Source organism: Furipterus horrens, unplaced genomic scaffold (assembly GCF_987537825.1).
Source record: "Furipterus horrens unplaced genomic scaffold, mFurHor1.1.pri manual_scaffold_2, whole genome shotgun sequence".
NCBI lineage: Eukaryota > Metazoa > Chordata > Mammalia > Chiroptera > Furipteridae > Furipterus > Furipterus horrens.
The window spans coordinates 30,353,127-30,366,984 of NW_028327172.1; the positions used below are offsets into that span (position 1 = coordinate 30,353,127).

The 13,858-nt window shown below is 40.4% G+C and overlaps 1 protein-coding gene across 2 annotated transcripts in view; it reads right to left on the reverse strand.

Moving 5' to 3' along the window:
* The window catches only part of NELL1 (neural EGFL like 1), a 755,205-nt gene that overhangs the window by 572,952 nt on the left and 168,395 nt on the right, over window positions 1-13,858 (reverse strand). For both annotated transcript variants that reach the window (XM_090263151.1, XM_090263150.1), the window contains 3 exons: window positions 13,082-13,164; window positions 6,444-6,578; window positions 5,130-5,232 (listed from right to left, as the gene is read on the reverse strand). In XM_090263151.1, the coding sequence (XP_090119277.1) occupies window positions 5,130-5,232; window positions 6,444-6,578; window positions 13,082-13,164 (321 nt within the window). The remainder of the gene's footprint in view (window positions 1-5,129; window positions 5,233-6,443; window positions 6,579-13,081; window positions 13,165-13,858) is intronic.

Consider the following 13,858-nt stretch of genomic DNA (forward strand, 5'->3'; position numbering starts at 1 on the left):
TCATTTCTCCATTGATAAAGTTCTCACAGTACTCCCATTTTACATTATATAAATCTTAGCCAGAATGCATCCTATGCAAAAAATTGACAACATATTAGTTTCTGCAAATCTTTTGGTGAGCACAATCACCTCCCCTCGATCAAAATCAAAAGTTTATCAAGTTATGGCAAGTAGAAAAAAGACAACTACTAATTTGCAACAGTCTTTAAGAGCCTTAAACATCAATTCTTTAGTTGGAAAATGATACCTCTTATAATAAAAGAGGAAAATTCAGCAAAACAAAAATCAAAAAACTGCAATCTCGAAAGCAGAAACAAATCAACAAGCCAAAAATGTATCCAAAGTATAATACTATAAACAAAAGATTTCAAAGACAATGTATGTTCCTTCTTTGCAATGAAGTCTTTTTAATTTTGTTACTAAGTTTTTCATGTTGCATTATGTCCTCCTTATGTCCCCTTTTAATTTTTTTGTCCTTCTATCTTTCATAGTGAAATTGCCTTTCAGCAATTACACAGTGAAAATGCCTGCAGCAAGCACACTAGCAGCAAAGATGTTTATGGGCAAACTACCTAGAACCCTTGGAGCAAGACGCCCACATCAAACTGACTGCTCCTCAGGCATCTCCAACTCAAACACACCACACAGAATGTAGCGCTGCCCCAACTACTTCTTCCACCTGCCCTATTTCACTTCATCAACTTTGAGTCTCCCCACCAGCGCTTACTCAGAATCTGACAGCTTCTCCCCTACAGGCTGTCCTTGATTCATTTGTCTCATGCAAAAAGTGCTTATGGAGTACCTACCATGCGCCAGTTTTTAGCAACCACTCACATCCATCCCTGCCTTCTCTTCTCCCCGGGCAGTGCTTACCTGCCAGTGTCACCACTTCCACCTGGAATCTGCATGAATCCCACACCTAACCCCCTCCAGCTCTCTCGATGCAGCAGCCTTTGTAAAAGCAGCTCTTTGATCATGACACAACCCTGCTTTAAAATCTTGCTTTTGAGTACCAAAACCAATGCTGTGTTTACATCCATGATTTTGCGTGTGCAATTTCCTGTGGCAAGTGTATTCTTATCCACCTTGTCCACAGCGCAAACTCCTATTCATTTGTCAGCACCCTGCTCAGCTATTACTTCCCCTATGAAGTTTTCCTAACACGCAAGTGTACATACACACTTACACACATGCACACGTGCACACACACAAGTTTCTGATGGAGTTAATCCCTCCCCTCCCTATGCTACCACTGCATATCATGTAGAGTGTATATTGCATGATCCTCTATTGTAATGAGGTGGTGCATGCATCTCCCTGGACAGTAGTGAGTAGAAGAGAGAGTTTAAGAGCATCAGATCTGGAGCCAGACTACCTGTGTTTTATTTTGGCTCCACCGAGGCTCACAGACATTGGACAAGTGACTTCTCCTCTCTGTGCTTCACCTCCTTATCTGTCAAATGGAGACAATAGTGGGGCCTATGACTTTCAGGTGTTGAAAAATTTAATGAATTAATACACATAAAAGGGCTTAACACAGTGCCTGACGAAATGGAAGCGCCATATGTGCCTGTTATTGCACCAGAACTAAGGACAGTGTTTGGGAGAGAAACCTTGGTAAGGATGACTGAGCAAATTGAAGGGACACAATCATCATCATCCACCCCCAACACACCTTTGCAGCTTTACTGCTACTCACCCATAAGAACCCTCTGTTATCAGAAAGACTATCTCCCATTCCCTCTGCCACCTCTATCCCTTTGGAAATGCTCTTTTGCATAGGTGAAGATTCCCTGTCTTCCTCAAATTTCTGACAGTTCTCAAATCTGCCCACCAAAAAGATACAGACTCCAGAACACCACTGCTTGGACATTCTAATTTAGGTCAAAGTGGGGCCCTGGGAATCTATAATTTAGAAGTTTACCGGGTGATTCTAATGGGCAGCTAAGGTATGCTCGATGCCTTGAATAGAGCAGATACCCAACAAATGTCTGCGGAATGAGACTCCCATGCTACTCCCTAGACTGCATGCCCACAGCTAAGGAGTCTAGAAGGCTCTCGAGTTTCCCCTGATGCCTCCTAAACAGACGGAGGAATGTTCTAGTATCAGGACCTGACACCTCCACTATTAAAATCTCCTTGCTCTTGAAGAGGGGCTCTTGTTCAAAAGAGGACAAAGTACTGTTTATAAGCAGTGAACCAAGACATGGATACTTAGACCAAATTCTCTCCTACTTCCAATCACATGCTGTCCTTAGTAAGTGCTGCAGCTCCTGAAGCCATGACAAGGCCATAAACACTTAATAAGTCCGCAGACAAAACAATCTGCTTTTGCATCGCCTGAGCCAAATCAATACCTTTTCTCAGGGTCCCTAGAATACTGCCCCCACCCAAACCCACAGAGTAAGTAGCTTAGGAAACTTTATCCTAAGGGACAACAAAAGGAAATATTCTGCAATCTTTTTCTGATTGATGTGAAGGCATTTGAAAACTCTAGAAATTCTACTGACTACTGTTAGAACGCTGCTTTATCGCTCCTCATTCTCCTCCCCTCCATCCCACCGACCCACCTGCACGGTCATCTACTAGAAGGTTAGAAATGCTTAGCTTGGATCTACTTCCTCTGAGGAGCACACCAGGCCCTGCGCCCACGTCCTCTCCCACCACCCACAGGCTGTCCGTCTGCACCCTAAGTGCCCCATCTCATGCCTCACACGGTTGCACTTACAATGCTGGACACTGTGAACCACGTCTCTCACTTAAAAGTGAGCCCTCTGAAGCAGACGGGAGCCCTTTCGTCACTATTCCAGGCACTAGCACTGAGTAACCACTTCATGCATAGTTATATTAAAAACAAGTAAAAAATGAAAATCCTCTTGGCCAAAGGTCCTCAACCTTTTAATTACCAGAGGTGCCTTGTATCATTTTTTTAAAATTTTTGTACATAGTGGTTTTAATAAATTATCTCCATTATCATTTTATTAAACTATAAACATGTCAAACTACCAATTGGAGCTACTCAGAAAATTAGTACTACCTAAATAAAATACTATGAATTAGTCTGTGTATCAATATCTAGGTAACATTGGGCAAATAACCAAAATTTTTTTTAAAACTTAAAATTCTCCAATTAAATTAAAAAAAATAACTACCCCATTCACTTCTAGTGAAAGAATAATTTGATATGCATCACTTGAAAATGTCAGACTTTTGACCCAGTAAATCTACTCTGAAGAATTCTACCTTAAAAAAATATAGAATGCAAAAATGTGTTTTCTATACAAAACATATTAAACAGTAATTTATCAGAGTGGAAAGTAGGAAACAATCTAGACATACAACAACTTGGAAATGATTAAATAAGTCATGCAATAGCCAAGCAATGGAACACTATGAAGCTCATGAAAATGAGGTTTATACGGGTTTTTTAAAAACATAGGAATACACTTAAGTGATAATGGTAAGTCAACAAACTAGGATAAAAATTATCTGCACAATAAGATCTCAAATGTACATTAAATAATTTTTTAAAAAATGAAGTCCACTAAAATTTCAAGAGTGTTTCCAAGTAGTGGTATTATGGGAAATTTTCCCATTTGTATCTTTACTCTTCTCTGTGGATTCCAGAGGTTACACAAAACACACTTCTCTCACAATTAGAAAATCAAAAGGTTAAAACACAAAACAGCTAAAAGACTCATCTACCCCCAAGGCCAAACAACAGCTTCTAAGAAACAGCATTCACAGATCTGTCCAGGGAACTCATAAGAACATTTAAAATATCTCATATTTTTTAAATACAAATTTCCAATAGTTTTTCAACTTCCTCTGTTGACTATTACATAAAATATCAAAACTGGAAAAAAAAATATCTGCACCTACTAAAAACTATCTTTCCATAATAGTGTCAAACTGTAAGCTCAACAGCTGGGCACTTGAGCTATATGTACTGGCAGATGTGACATCCAAAGCTCTTGGAACAGAAACAAGAAAGTATATATTTTTAGATAACTCCAAATACACTCTCCTGAGTAGTGAGTGTGCTCTGCCAACCATGAGAAAATAGACTATTTAAATGTTTCTTCTGAAAGTGTTTAACAAAGTTTTGGGCAGTTGTGACCAGACCAGCTACCCCCACTGCCACTGTCATATTAGGTAACACGCTGTTCTTAACAAAAAGCTAAACCACTCACTGCCTTTTGAAACGTAATGATGTTGGTGCTTTTCAACATGGAAGTGATCTTGAAAATTATCCACAGGATGCCACAATTCTAACCTAAACTCTCATTTTCTACAGAAGACCATATGGTTTGAGGAAAGACTACAGGCTTTGCAGTCAGATGGAACTAGTTTTACATTTCACCTTTGTCACTCACCTGTCCTGTGACTCTGGTAAGTTAACTTCCTTAAGCCTAAGATTCCTGTAAAACTGGGATAATAATAATCTCCACCAAAAGGTTTGAGGTGAGGATTCAATAAGCAGGGTCACTGGCACCTAACATGCATTCTAAATGACAGCTTGTACTCATTGCTTATCTCTATGTTCACTTCACTATTTCACTTGAAATAGTGCCCTTTGCAATACAGAGGGAAAAGGATTTTTAATCATTATATAACTTGGACAAGCCAACTCTGAGGAAAATTGTCTTAGTATTATATCTTAAATTTATCCCAAAATTCCTAACAAAGATCTTTCAATAACAGGACATCTGGCCAAGACCTCAGAATGTCAAAACAGTGAATTTGGACATTAAGTTGATCATTCAGGATGAGAAGGATCAAACACATGGAGCTTTGGAGTCCTGACTTTAGCTACGGAAGCCACCCATTACCAGTTGTTTGATCCTGTATAGGTGACTTAATCCCTGTGAACACCAGGTCCTTCTACATAGAATGGGAAGAAGAAAAGCAATTACAGTTAATGTGAGAATATTTTTTAATAACTTATATAAGGTGCCTGTCACATCACAGGTGATTAAAATATAGCAGTTCTTCTTACCATGCATTTAATATTACATCAGCTACTGGTGCTTCATTTCCTTAATGTTAATCAGTTGAGGCCTAAATTTTAGGGGAGAAAATAAATCTCAAAGTGCAGAGGGCCACTCTGACCCTCGATCAGTACTTACGTCGGCAGACCTTACAGCACTGGCCAGCAATGTGCACGGGGAGGGAGTCTGGGGAGCAATTGAGAGGGGGGCAGGACATCCTTTGGCATTCCACAGCACCACTCTGAGGGAGGAAGGACAGGGAAAGGCATCTCAGAAGCGCCCTGTGAAAGTTCCCTCTGTGGAAAAAGCTCATAGCTCATCCCAGAAACCTCATCAGGGAAACAGAAGCCATGTGAGAAATTCTCAGTCCGTTCCAGGGCCACAAATAAAATATTTTCTCCAGCCTGAATGAACCCATGCCACCTCAATTACTTTTCTGATATATATCACTGGCTCCTTTCCACCTGCCCATGTGGGCTAAGTAGATTAGGCAGAAAACAGAAAGCCTATTTTTTCAGGAACATAAATAATACCTTTTGCAGACCCTGCCAATCATTGTTGGGGCTCTAACAATTTGTTTTGTATTTTCTCAGACAAATAATGGCATTCTTCAGATATGCATCAAATAATTTCAACTGGGCAGGGTTTACATATCAATTTGGTGGGAGGGCTCCTGTAATTCTCCGAAACAGATGAAGGCATATACAAATGGTGGATACCCTGAAAGTCGAGGGGTCTTGACAGTCTCTGAAAGAGAAGATGGATACCTTGCAAAATAAATATAAACACCTAGGGTCTAATTAAACCCCATTTCAAAATTTATTCTAGCACAGAAAAGTTCATGAATAAAGCTAACCACTAGGTTGTTTGAAAAATCAAAGGAGTTCTTTCTCCCTCTGATATTCTAACCTCCAAACTCCAAACAGTAAGCTTTTTATAATAATATTAGATCAAATTAGAGTGAGTTGTTGAGACAGAGTAGATTTTAATTTCCAAGCATTTATATATGAAATGATTCATTTCCAGTTTCCCTTCGTAACAGCACAGATTACTAAACAGGTGCTTAGTACAAAAGTAATACTTCTTAGAGTTAGTATTATATATGGAAGAACCAGATTACATGATAATTAGTGAAACTGCCCTGTTAAGAGCGTAATGAACAAAATAAACTGATGAACAAAACAAACAAAACAGATACAGAGGAATGGATACAGCTGTCAGAGGAGGGGGGATGGAGGACTGGATAAAAGAAGGTGAAGGGATTCGCCAAAGAACACGTGAGTATATGCGTAACTCATAGACACAGACGACAGTGATGACAGCCCAAGAGAAGGGGGTAGAAAAGCGGGGGGATGGGTAAAGAGGGGGGAGGAATGAGGACATCTATAATAGTGTAAACAGTAAAAGTAAAGTTAAAAATAATGTTTTTATTTTATTTCTTCACAGTCTTACTTTGCACGTGCAGTTCCTGCAGTGATCACCATCAACCCAGGAGTCTTGGTCTCTATAAAGCAGTCCACTCACTTGACAAGTCTTCTCACAATGGCAGTTTTCCAATTGACTAAGTCTCGTCTCTGCATAATTTAGCTGCAAACAAGAGTTACTAGCTGTAATTTCTGTAATTCAATTGCACTGTCCTAACAAAGCTACTAGCAACAAGAAAAAATAAATTCAAGTAGGAAGGGGAAAAACTGCTCAGAGCAGCTCAGATTCTTAGATCTGTTTTTGGCATTGAATATTTTTCTGTTACATGAGGTGGAATCATTTTAAATTAAGGCATATTGGCTCCCATGGTCTAATGAGCACCAAATGAGACATTGAACTGTATCTCAGGGACCCCCCAGGGTGTTCAGAAACATATGTGCTTGCAGCTCGAAGTCCCACACGGAAGCCCTCTTAATGAATGTGTTCTCAAGGACTCATTACAGTGTTTACAGGGGCCGGAAGAAGGAACTCCAACGCGCTTACATCTTCTCCGTTGCTTCGCACACTAACCACAATCTCATGGTTTACAAACTGGAGTGTCACTGCTTCCTCTCTCAGGAAAAATCCTGGGGAGATGGGCCCAGAAAAAGGGAAAGCCATAGAAGGATCTAGTTTCTCTCCAGCTCACAATCCTCCAAACAGAATGTCCCAAGAATCCACTTTGGTGTTCAGACGAAGGTCAAAAGAGGCAACCAAACCCCCAGGGAAGACCAACATTTGGTGAAAGGACTTTTTTCATTTTTCTAAGTCACCTGACTGCTATCGTTAATCACGGAGTCTTAGAATCTTTTATTTGAAAGGTATTATACAGCTCAGATGTCCTCACAAGTAACCCTATCATGTGATTCAGTCTTTGTGTACGCATCTCCAGTGGTGGGACACCTATTATCTTGCAAGGAAATACTTATTTTTGTTGTTAGCTCTGGATTTTAGACATCTTTCTTGGCCTGAGCCCTCCCAATCTCTCCTTTTTTCCTATTACATCCAGTTTTGCCCTTGCGCGAGTGAACCTCTCTTCAAACATTTGAGGTTATCCAGTCCTCATGTGCGCTCCTGACCACAGCCAGCCCCCGCAGGGTGCCTACATAGCTCTTCTCAATATGGTTCCAATCTTCTCTCCTGATCACCTTCCATGAGGCCTACTCCAGCTTGCCTCCCAAAATACGGTGCCAAATCCTGAACTTCGGTATCATCTCTCTTATTGCCACACCCACATGAAGGAGTAACACAGTCCAGTACCAATATTTCCCAATTCTTCCCCTTTCCTTACATGGTTGAAAAAACAAATAGAACTTCCTAAAAATTCATCAAATAGGCTTTCTTTTCCTTCTCAATCATACTTGTGCCTCCACATGTTAAGCATGTGCCCCATACAGGAAACCAAGTCAATCTTTGATCCAACTAAGACTATTTCAAGTCAGTATTTCAGATATGATGGTTGAACCTGGGCCACGATGGCTCTGATCTTTCTGCATCGACTACGGTTCCAATCCATGCAGACCCCTCTCAGTTACTGAGAACAGCGCCACTCTCTGGAAGTGGAATTCATATGTAATTCCACCCTTGGTTTTTGTCTCTTATTTCATCCTCTTCCTCCAAGCTTTTGGAATTTCTCAAGAAATCTCATTTCTAGTCTGCCTTTTGTGGGTGGTACTGATGGGCAGAGAAAAGACCAAACAGGATCCTAGACAAGCCACATGCCCCAATCAGCCCTGAAGAAACTGAGAGTGGACCTTGCCGGAAATACTAGCTTCCCATGACTCTTTTAACATGCAGGTTACATTCAACACTCCAGCTTGTTCATAAACTTTCTAGAATTTAGGATAATTAAGTTCTTTGGGGAATTCTTTAGGACACAAAAGGAAAACACACTTCCAAGAGTTTGGTGAGGACATGAGATCAAAACCATGTGTAGGTAAAAGATAAAAAGGAAGTGAACAACAGCGCACATTATCTTTACTTCATTCTACAGCCCAGTGGTTCCTATGAAAGGTAGTGATTGATGGCTGACCTGGGACTGAACAAGAAAGAGTTGAACTAGATCTGCATCCCTCCTCAAACCAGCTCTGAGTCGGGTATCTGTGGGAGGAAATGTGCCCATCTCACTCAGGAAACCTGGAACAACTCTAGTGTCGGTATCACTCCAAGCAAACTTCTGAAAGACTGAAGGACCCAAAAGGCAACTCTACATCTGTCCCAGTTCCCAGAAAATCTAAGAGTTTGCCTAAGAGTAATACTGGCAGTTTCCAGTAATGTCCAACAAGACTGAGCTATGCTCAACTATAAAACTCAATTCCAAGGAAAGCCTCAGTCTTAGTATAATAAAAACTATTCTCAGGACTAACTTTGTTTACCTTCTGAACTTCATTTTTGTTTTCTTTATTTATTTAGCCTTTTCTGATAACATTGAAAAGCCCTACTCTGTAACGTAACAGTGTGTCAGAAAGACACAGACAGTAACGCAGAAAACTAATTTTTAAAAGACACTTAATGTATAGTCTTGCCTTCCTTGCTCTCCCTGCTACATCCTGTTGCAACAATAAAGGAGAAAAACAACTCTGAATCAAAATTTGAATTATGTTTTCTGTCACTGATATTAGCATGCTGAATTTACACAAATTCATTTTCAAAAGCTATTCCTATACTACCTGCTATTTTCTCCAAGAATGCCTGCAGATCCAAGGTAGATACAGTATCAAGTCTACATCTTTATTCTGTTTTACCATCTTTATTCTGTTTATGTAAGCAACCATGGACCAAATCATTTATTCTTAGTTCCTATACCTTCAAAGATAGACAGCAGAAGCCATTTTCACAATAACTGGTCATGTAGTAGATTGCTTTTTTTTCTCTGAAACACTATTATTTGGTATTTGCTAGATGTATTGTGTTAAACCTTTAAGTTTAATTGAAAAAATCATTATTGAGCTCCTCAAAACAAAATTAAATATATTACAAGCCGAAATGCCATTCCAAATGCTACTTGATTTGGATAAATAGATTTGTCCAAGATTTAAATAGAAGGAATCTAGAAACTCCTAGGCTCCAGTATCTCTTCATCCTGAGCTTAAAAAGTGGGGCAGAGCCTCACTGCAGTGCAATGTACCTGGCCCAGGTGGTGCTTCCCATACTGAGAAAATGTCCAGAGTACCCCAGGAGACCAGTGGTCTCTGATGGATCATTCACTGGAAGCAGCAGGGGACAGCCTCCCTGCTCCTTCTCCGCCTCGGAAAATGGGTGGTTTTGCCAGAGTGCTAGGATTCTTCAAGAGGGCTCTTGCGTATCCTGACCGCTATGCCCAGGACCTGTCCTCTATCCAGCAAGGGGCTTCCTTTAAAACCTCCCCACCTCAGAGGAGAAAAGCCCTCCTAGGCAGACCTGACCCCTGGGCTTATCTAGTGTCTGCATCTGTTCAGTTTGATGTGACTTTGGCGACCATCTCCTGTCCGGCTTGTGCACTGAGTTTTTCTCTGTGAGGATCCCATGGCTTCCACTCTGACCCATGTGTGAGGATTTTCTGCTGCTACCTCCTGGCACCTGGCTCTAAACTAGGGCCCTGACATCAACTCACTGCCTCTGCCAGGCTGTGTGATACCAGCCACCGGGGAAGGTGTACATTTTCTTAGGGACCACCTTTCCCACATAGTTGCCTATTTTTTTTTTTCTAAGTTTAACAATATAATTAACAACGGTCATTGCTTATTGAATGCCCAGTGTGTGCCATGTACCAGACCAGGCCTCCAAATCTCCCTTGCCTGTCTCATGGCATCTCTATAAAAACCAAGTCCAATGAACCCCTGAGCTTCCACCTGAATGGCTGTACAGGGCACACAGGAGAGGAGTTAGAGAACAGGATGTTTTAAAGGAAGCCCCAAGGCTGTAACCTCAGTTTCAGACCAAATAAAAAGGAAACAAGGCTTTCACAAGGCACAGGAAGAAGATCTTGCTCCTCAGATTTTGGCACACTGACTAGAGGGAAATACGTTCTTTGAGAATTCACCGGGCCCACCCCCTGTTTGCAGTTTGACTCTGAGCTGTCTCTGTGATCCAAAAACCCTTCAGGAGATGACGTGCTATGAGGTGGTCCTGCATGGTCCTGGCAGGACTCGGGTCCGGACTCAGAAAAATCCACATATTTCCAAGGAACACAAGAAGCAGCAACCAAAAGAGAATGGGTTAAGGAGCCTTGCCTTTGCCCCAACCTTCCCCCATTATAAGCTGCTAGGGGCTCTTTGCTCACTTTTCCCTCCCAACAGTACCCTCTGGATACATCTTCCTCCTTTCCTCCCTCTTTATAGCTCTTCTCATTGATACCTTCATCCCCCTGACGCAGCGTCCACCTCCATCACTCACTCCTGCCTCATGCCTCTTATCTCTCTTTCTAATCCTCTCTTTCCTGGCTATAAACTTTCTCAGTCATGATGCAACTTTCAGAATTGGGGTCTGTGTCCGAGCTCTCCCATCCACTACCTTGAGAAAAGTTAGATAACTTAAATTAAAAAAAAAAAAATTACCTAACTTTCTTGGAACTCAAGTCTTCTCATCTGGAAAGGAGGCTAATAAATCAATCCTAGCTCACAGGATTGTTGTGAGGATTAAATTGACAGGGAATATAAAAAGTTGAAGCACTGTAAATAACACAGAGTAAATACTCAATAAATATGACCTAGTATGAGTTTCTTTCCAGCTTCTGTTAGATGAAGTGCTGACAAATGAAGGCCCATGGACCAAATCTGGTCCACAACTTACTTTTATAGGGCTCATGAGCTAAGTCATTTTTACCTTTTTTCAATGGCTATATTTTAACTGGTCACATTTAAATAAAGTAAACATTTACATAATATTCTCGATTTTGCCTCTTGGCCTGCAAAGCCTAACATTCACTAGATGGCCCTTTACAGAAAAAGATTGCCAACTCCTCTTCTACATTATCACAGATTCCAAACTATGCAGTGAAAACGGAAGTACCCAAGTTGTGTAATTATTATTCTATCCAGGGTTTAAAAGAAACAGACTTATAAATCTTCCAAAGTGCGAGAGGCAGGGCGAGAAGGTAGATTGAATTATTTTATGCTTGCCATTGCTCACAATTAAGTATCTTCTGCCTCACAAATACTCATTTTACACAATATTGCTTTGAGGACAGAGCTCAATGTGACTCCTGGATAACGTATGATTAAAAATAAAAGACCGCCATTGCCTATAACAGGATGGACTGAGAAAAGAAGGGGCAGCCTCAGAGCCAGGGAGGGGACAGCCACAATCACCAGAGACTAGGTGACGTGTCTCTGGTTCCAAAAGTTTGGTGGCAAGCTACAATCTGATTCATGGTACTGAGATCAAGCTGCTCCCCACAATATGAAATAAAAGCCTCTCCATGCCACAAGCTGGGAAGGCAAATCATTGCCTGCATTTCCCATCTCCACTGTACTCTGAAGTGAGAGCTGATGCTTCAGGCTCTCACGTCTCAGGCTATTTCTCTCTCAGAAAAGGGTTCTCTCTCTCCTTTTCAGACAGAAGGGAATGTGGCCAAAATCATAGTTTGAAACAGACACATTGGTTTCAGCAGCACAACCTGTGCATCCAAAATACAGCCCTTCCACCAAAAAACACCTGCCCACCAATTTTTTTCCAGGTGCTGTGGCTGATGGCAGAGAGCCGTCCCAGCCACCGGTAGAATAGGACTCATATATCATTTTCCGTGTTATTAAAATTCTTCCTTTCGCAGAGTATAATGTCTCTTAGGCCCAACCTGATTCTGTCTTTGCCCTGGGCTGGAACTCCAGTCCACGACTGATTAGCATCATAACAACAGCATTAGCCATGTTTTCTTTTTCTTTTTCTTCATGCCTCTCACCACAAAGCTCAGGGGCTTTCATTATGAATCTAAACTTTATGAATATATATTAAGCCCCTATTTGTTTCCATGTTTGGCTCTGCCACTCAGCAGGAACCCGTCTGGGGTGGAAATCATGTCTAGTTCACCAGTGCCTCCTTTGTATCTGACATAGCACCTGGCAAACAGCAGATCCACCAAGATTCTTGTTACATGGGTCATGGAGAGGAGAAAAAGATACAGAATTATAAAACTGAAAGTGCTGAAAGGCAAACTTTTCTTCCTTCCCTGTTGAACTCAGGACCCATCCCAAGATGAATCATATATTAAAAATGTGATACAATGCCTTTCTGTGATAGTCATCTCTTCCTAACAATAGCCATTTTGCCCCTTCTGATTATTGGCAATTATTCTTACATATGAAATGCTTCAGCTTATTTGGCTCTGACCATATATAACATCTCACAGTGTTACAAGTTTAATAGCCAATGGGCAAATTTTTTTCCACTCCCAGGGAATCAACAGTGATACATTTTGCCTCTTTCTTCTAAACATTTTTCAAGTAAATATTTTAATGCATTTTAATAGTATCAAAGACAGAAATAGTTATGTTTACTAGAAGTAATACTATTTCAGTAAGAATAAACCATTCTCATAGTAACATATTACAGATGCCAAGGCTAAAAATGTTTCCATTATAGCATATCACTCTAACTTTCAGCTAGCATGGAGAAAAATGAAACATCACAAGTGAAATTCAGATACCTACTTTTGCAGTCATCTTGGCCAAAAGCTCTTGTAAATCCATTATTCCTTGCACCAGGCTTAAGAAATCACTACAGGTCGGGCAAGCTCAATAAAGAGAAGATAAAATAAATGTTGATACAGTGTTAATATAAGAACGAAATTTTTTAAACCACAATTGTTTGCCTCTGTAGAAAAGTTTTTGCATTTCTGTTCAAGTATTACTTTGAAACTGTCAAAATCACAGGGGATTTCAGGTCTAGATCATTCTCTTTTATTAAGAAACAAAAAGAACAGGGCAAAAAGGACTTCGCTGAAAAGAAAGGCAGTATAATATTTATAAGTTAAAATTAAACCTCATATTTATAGAGAGGTGACTGGAAAAAATGCAAATCATCCATCATAGAAGAAGAGCAAGAAAAATCCAGGTCAAGTAGTTTAAAGAGTAGTTTTTAAATGAAGTACAGCATAGGAAATAGAATAGTCAAAAATATTGTAATAACTGTGTGTGGTGCCAGATGGGGTGCTAGAAATATCAGGGGACCACTGTAAAGTATATATGATCATTTAACCACTAGCTGTACACTTAAAACTAATACAAAATAATATTAAATGTAAACTATAATTTTTTAAATTTTTAAATAAAAATGTAATAAATAGCAATAGGACTGGAAACTAACTCTCAAAAATTAAAGAAATAACAGCAGCAACAACAGCCATCTGCCTTCACCTGTAACAAGTGCAGCAGGGATTGTCACTCCCGAGTCGGACTGCACAGCCATTCTCGGCGGTGCAGATAGAC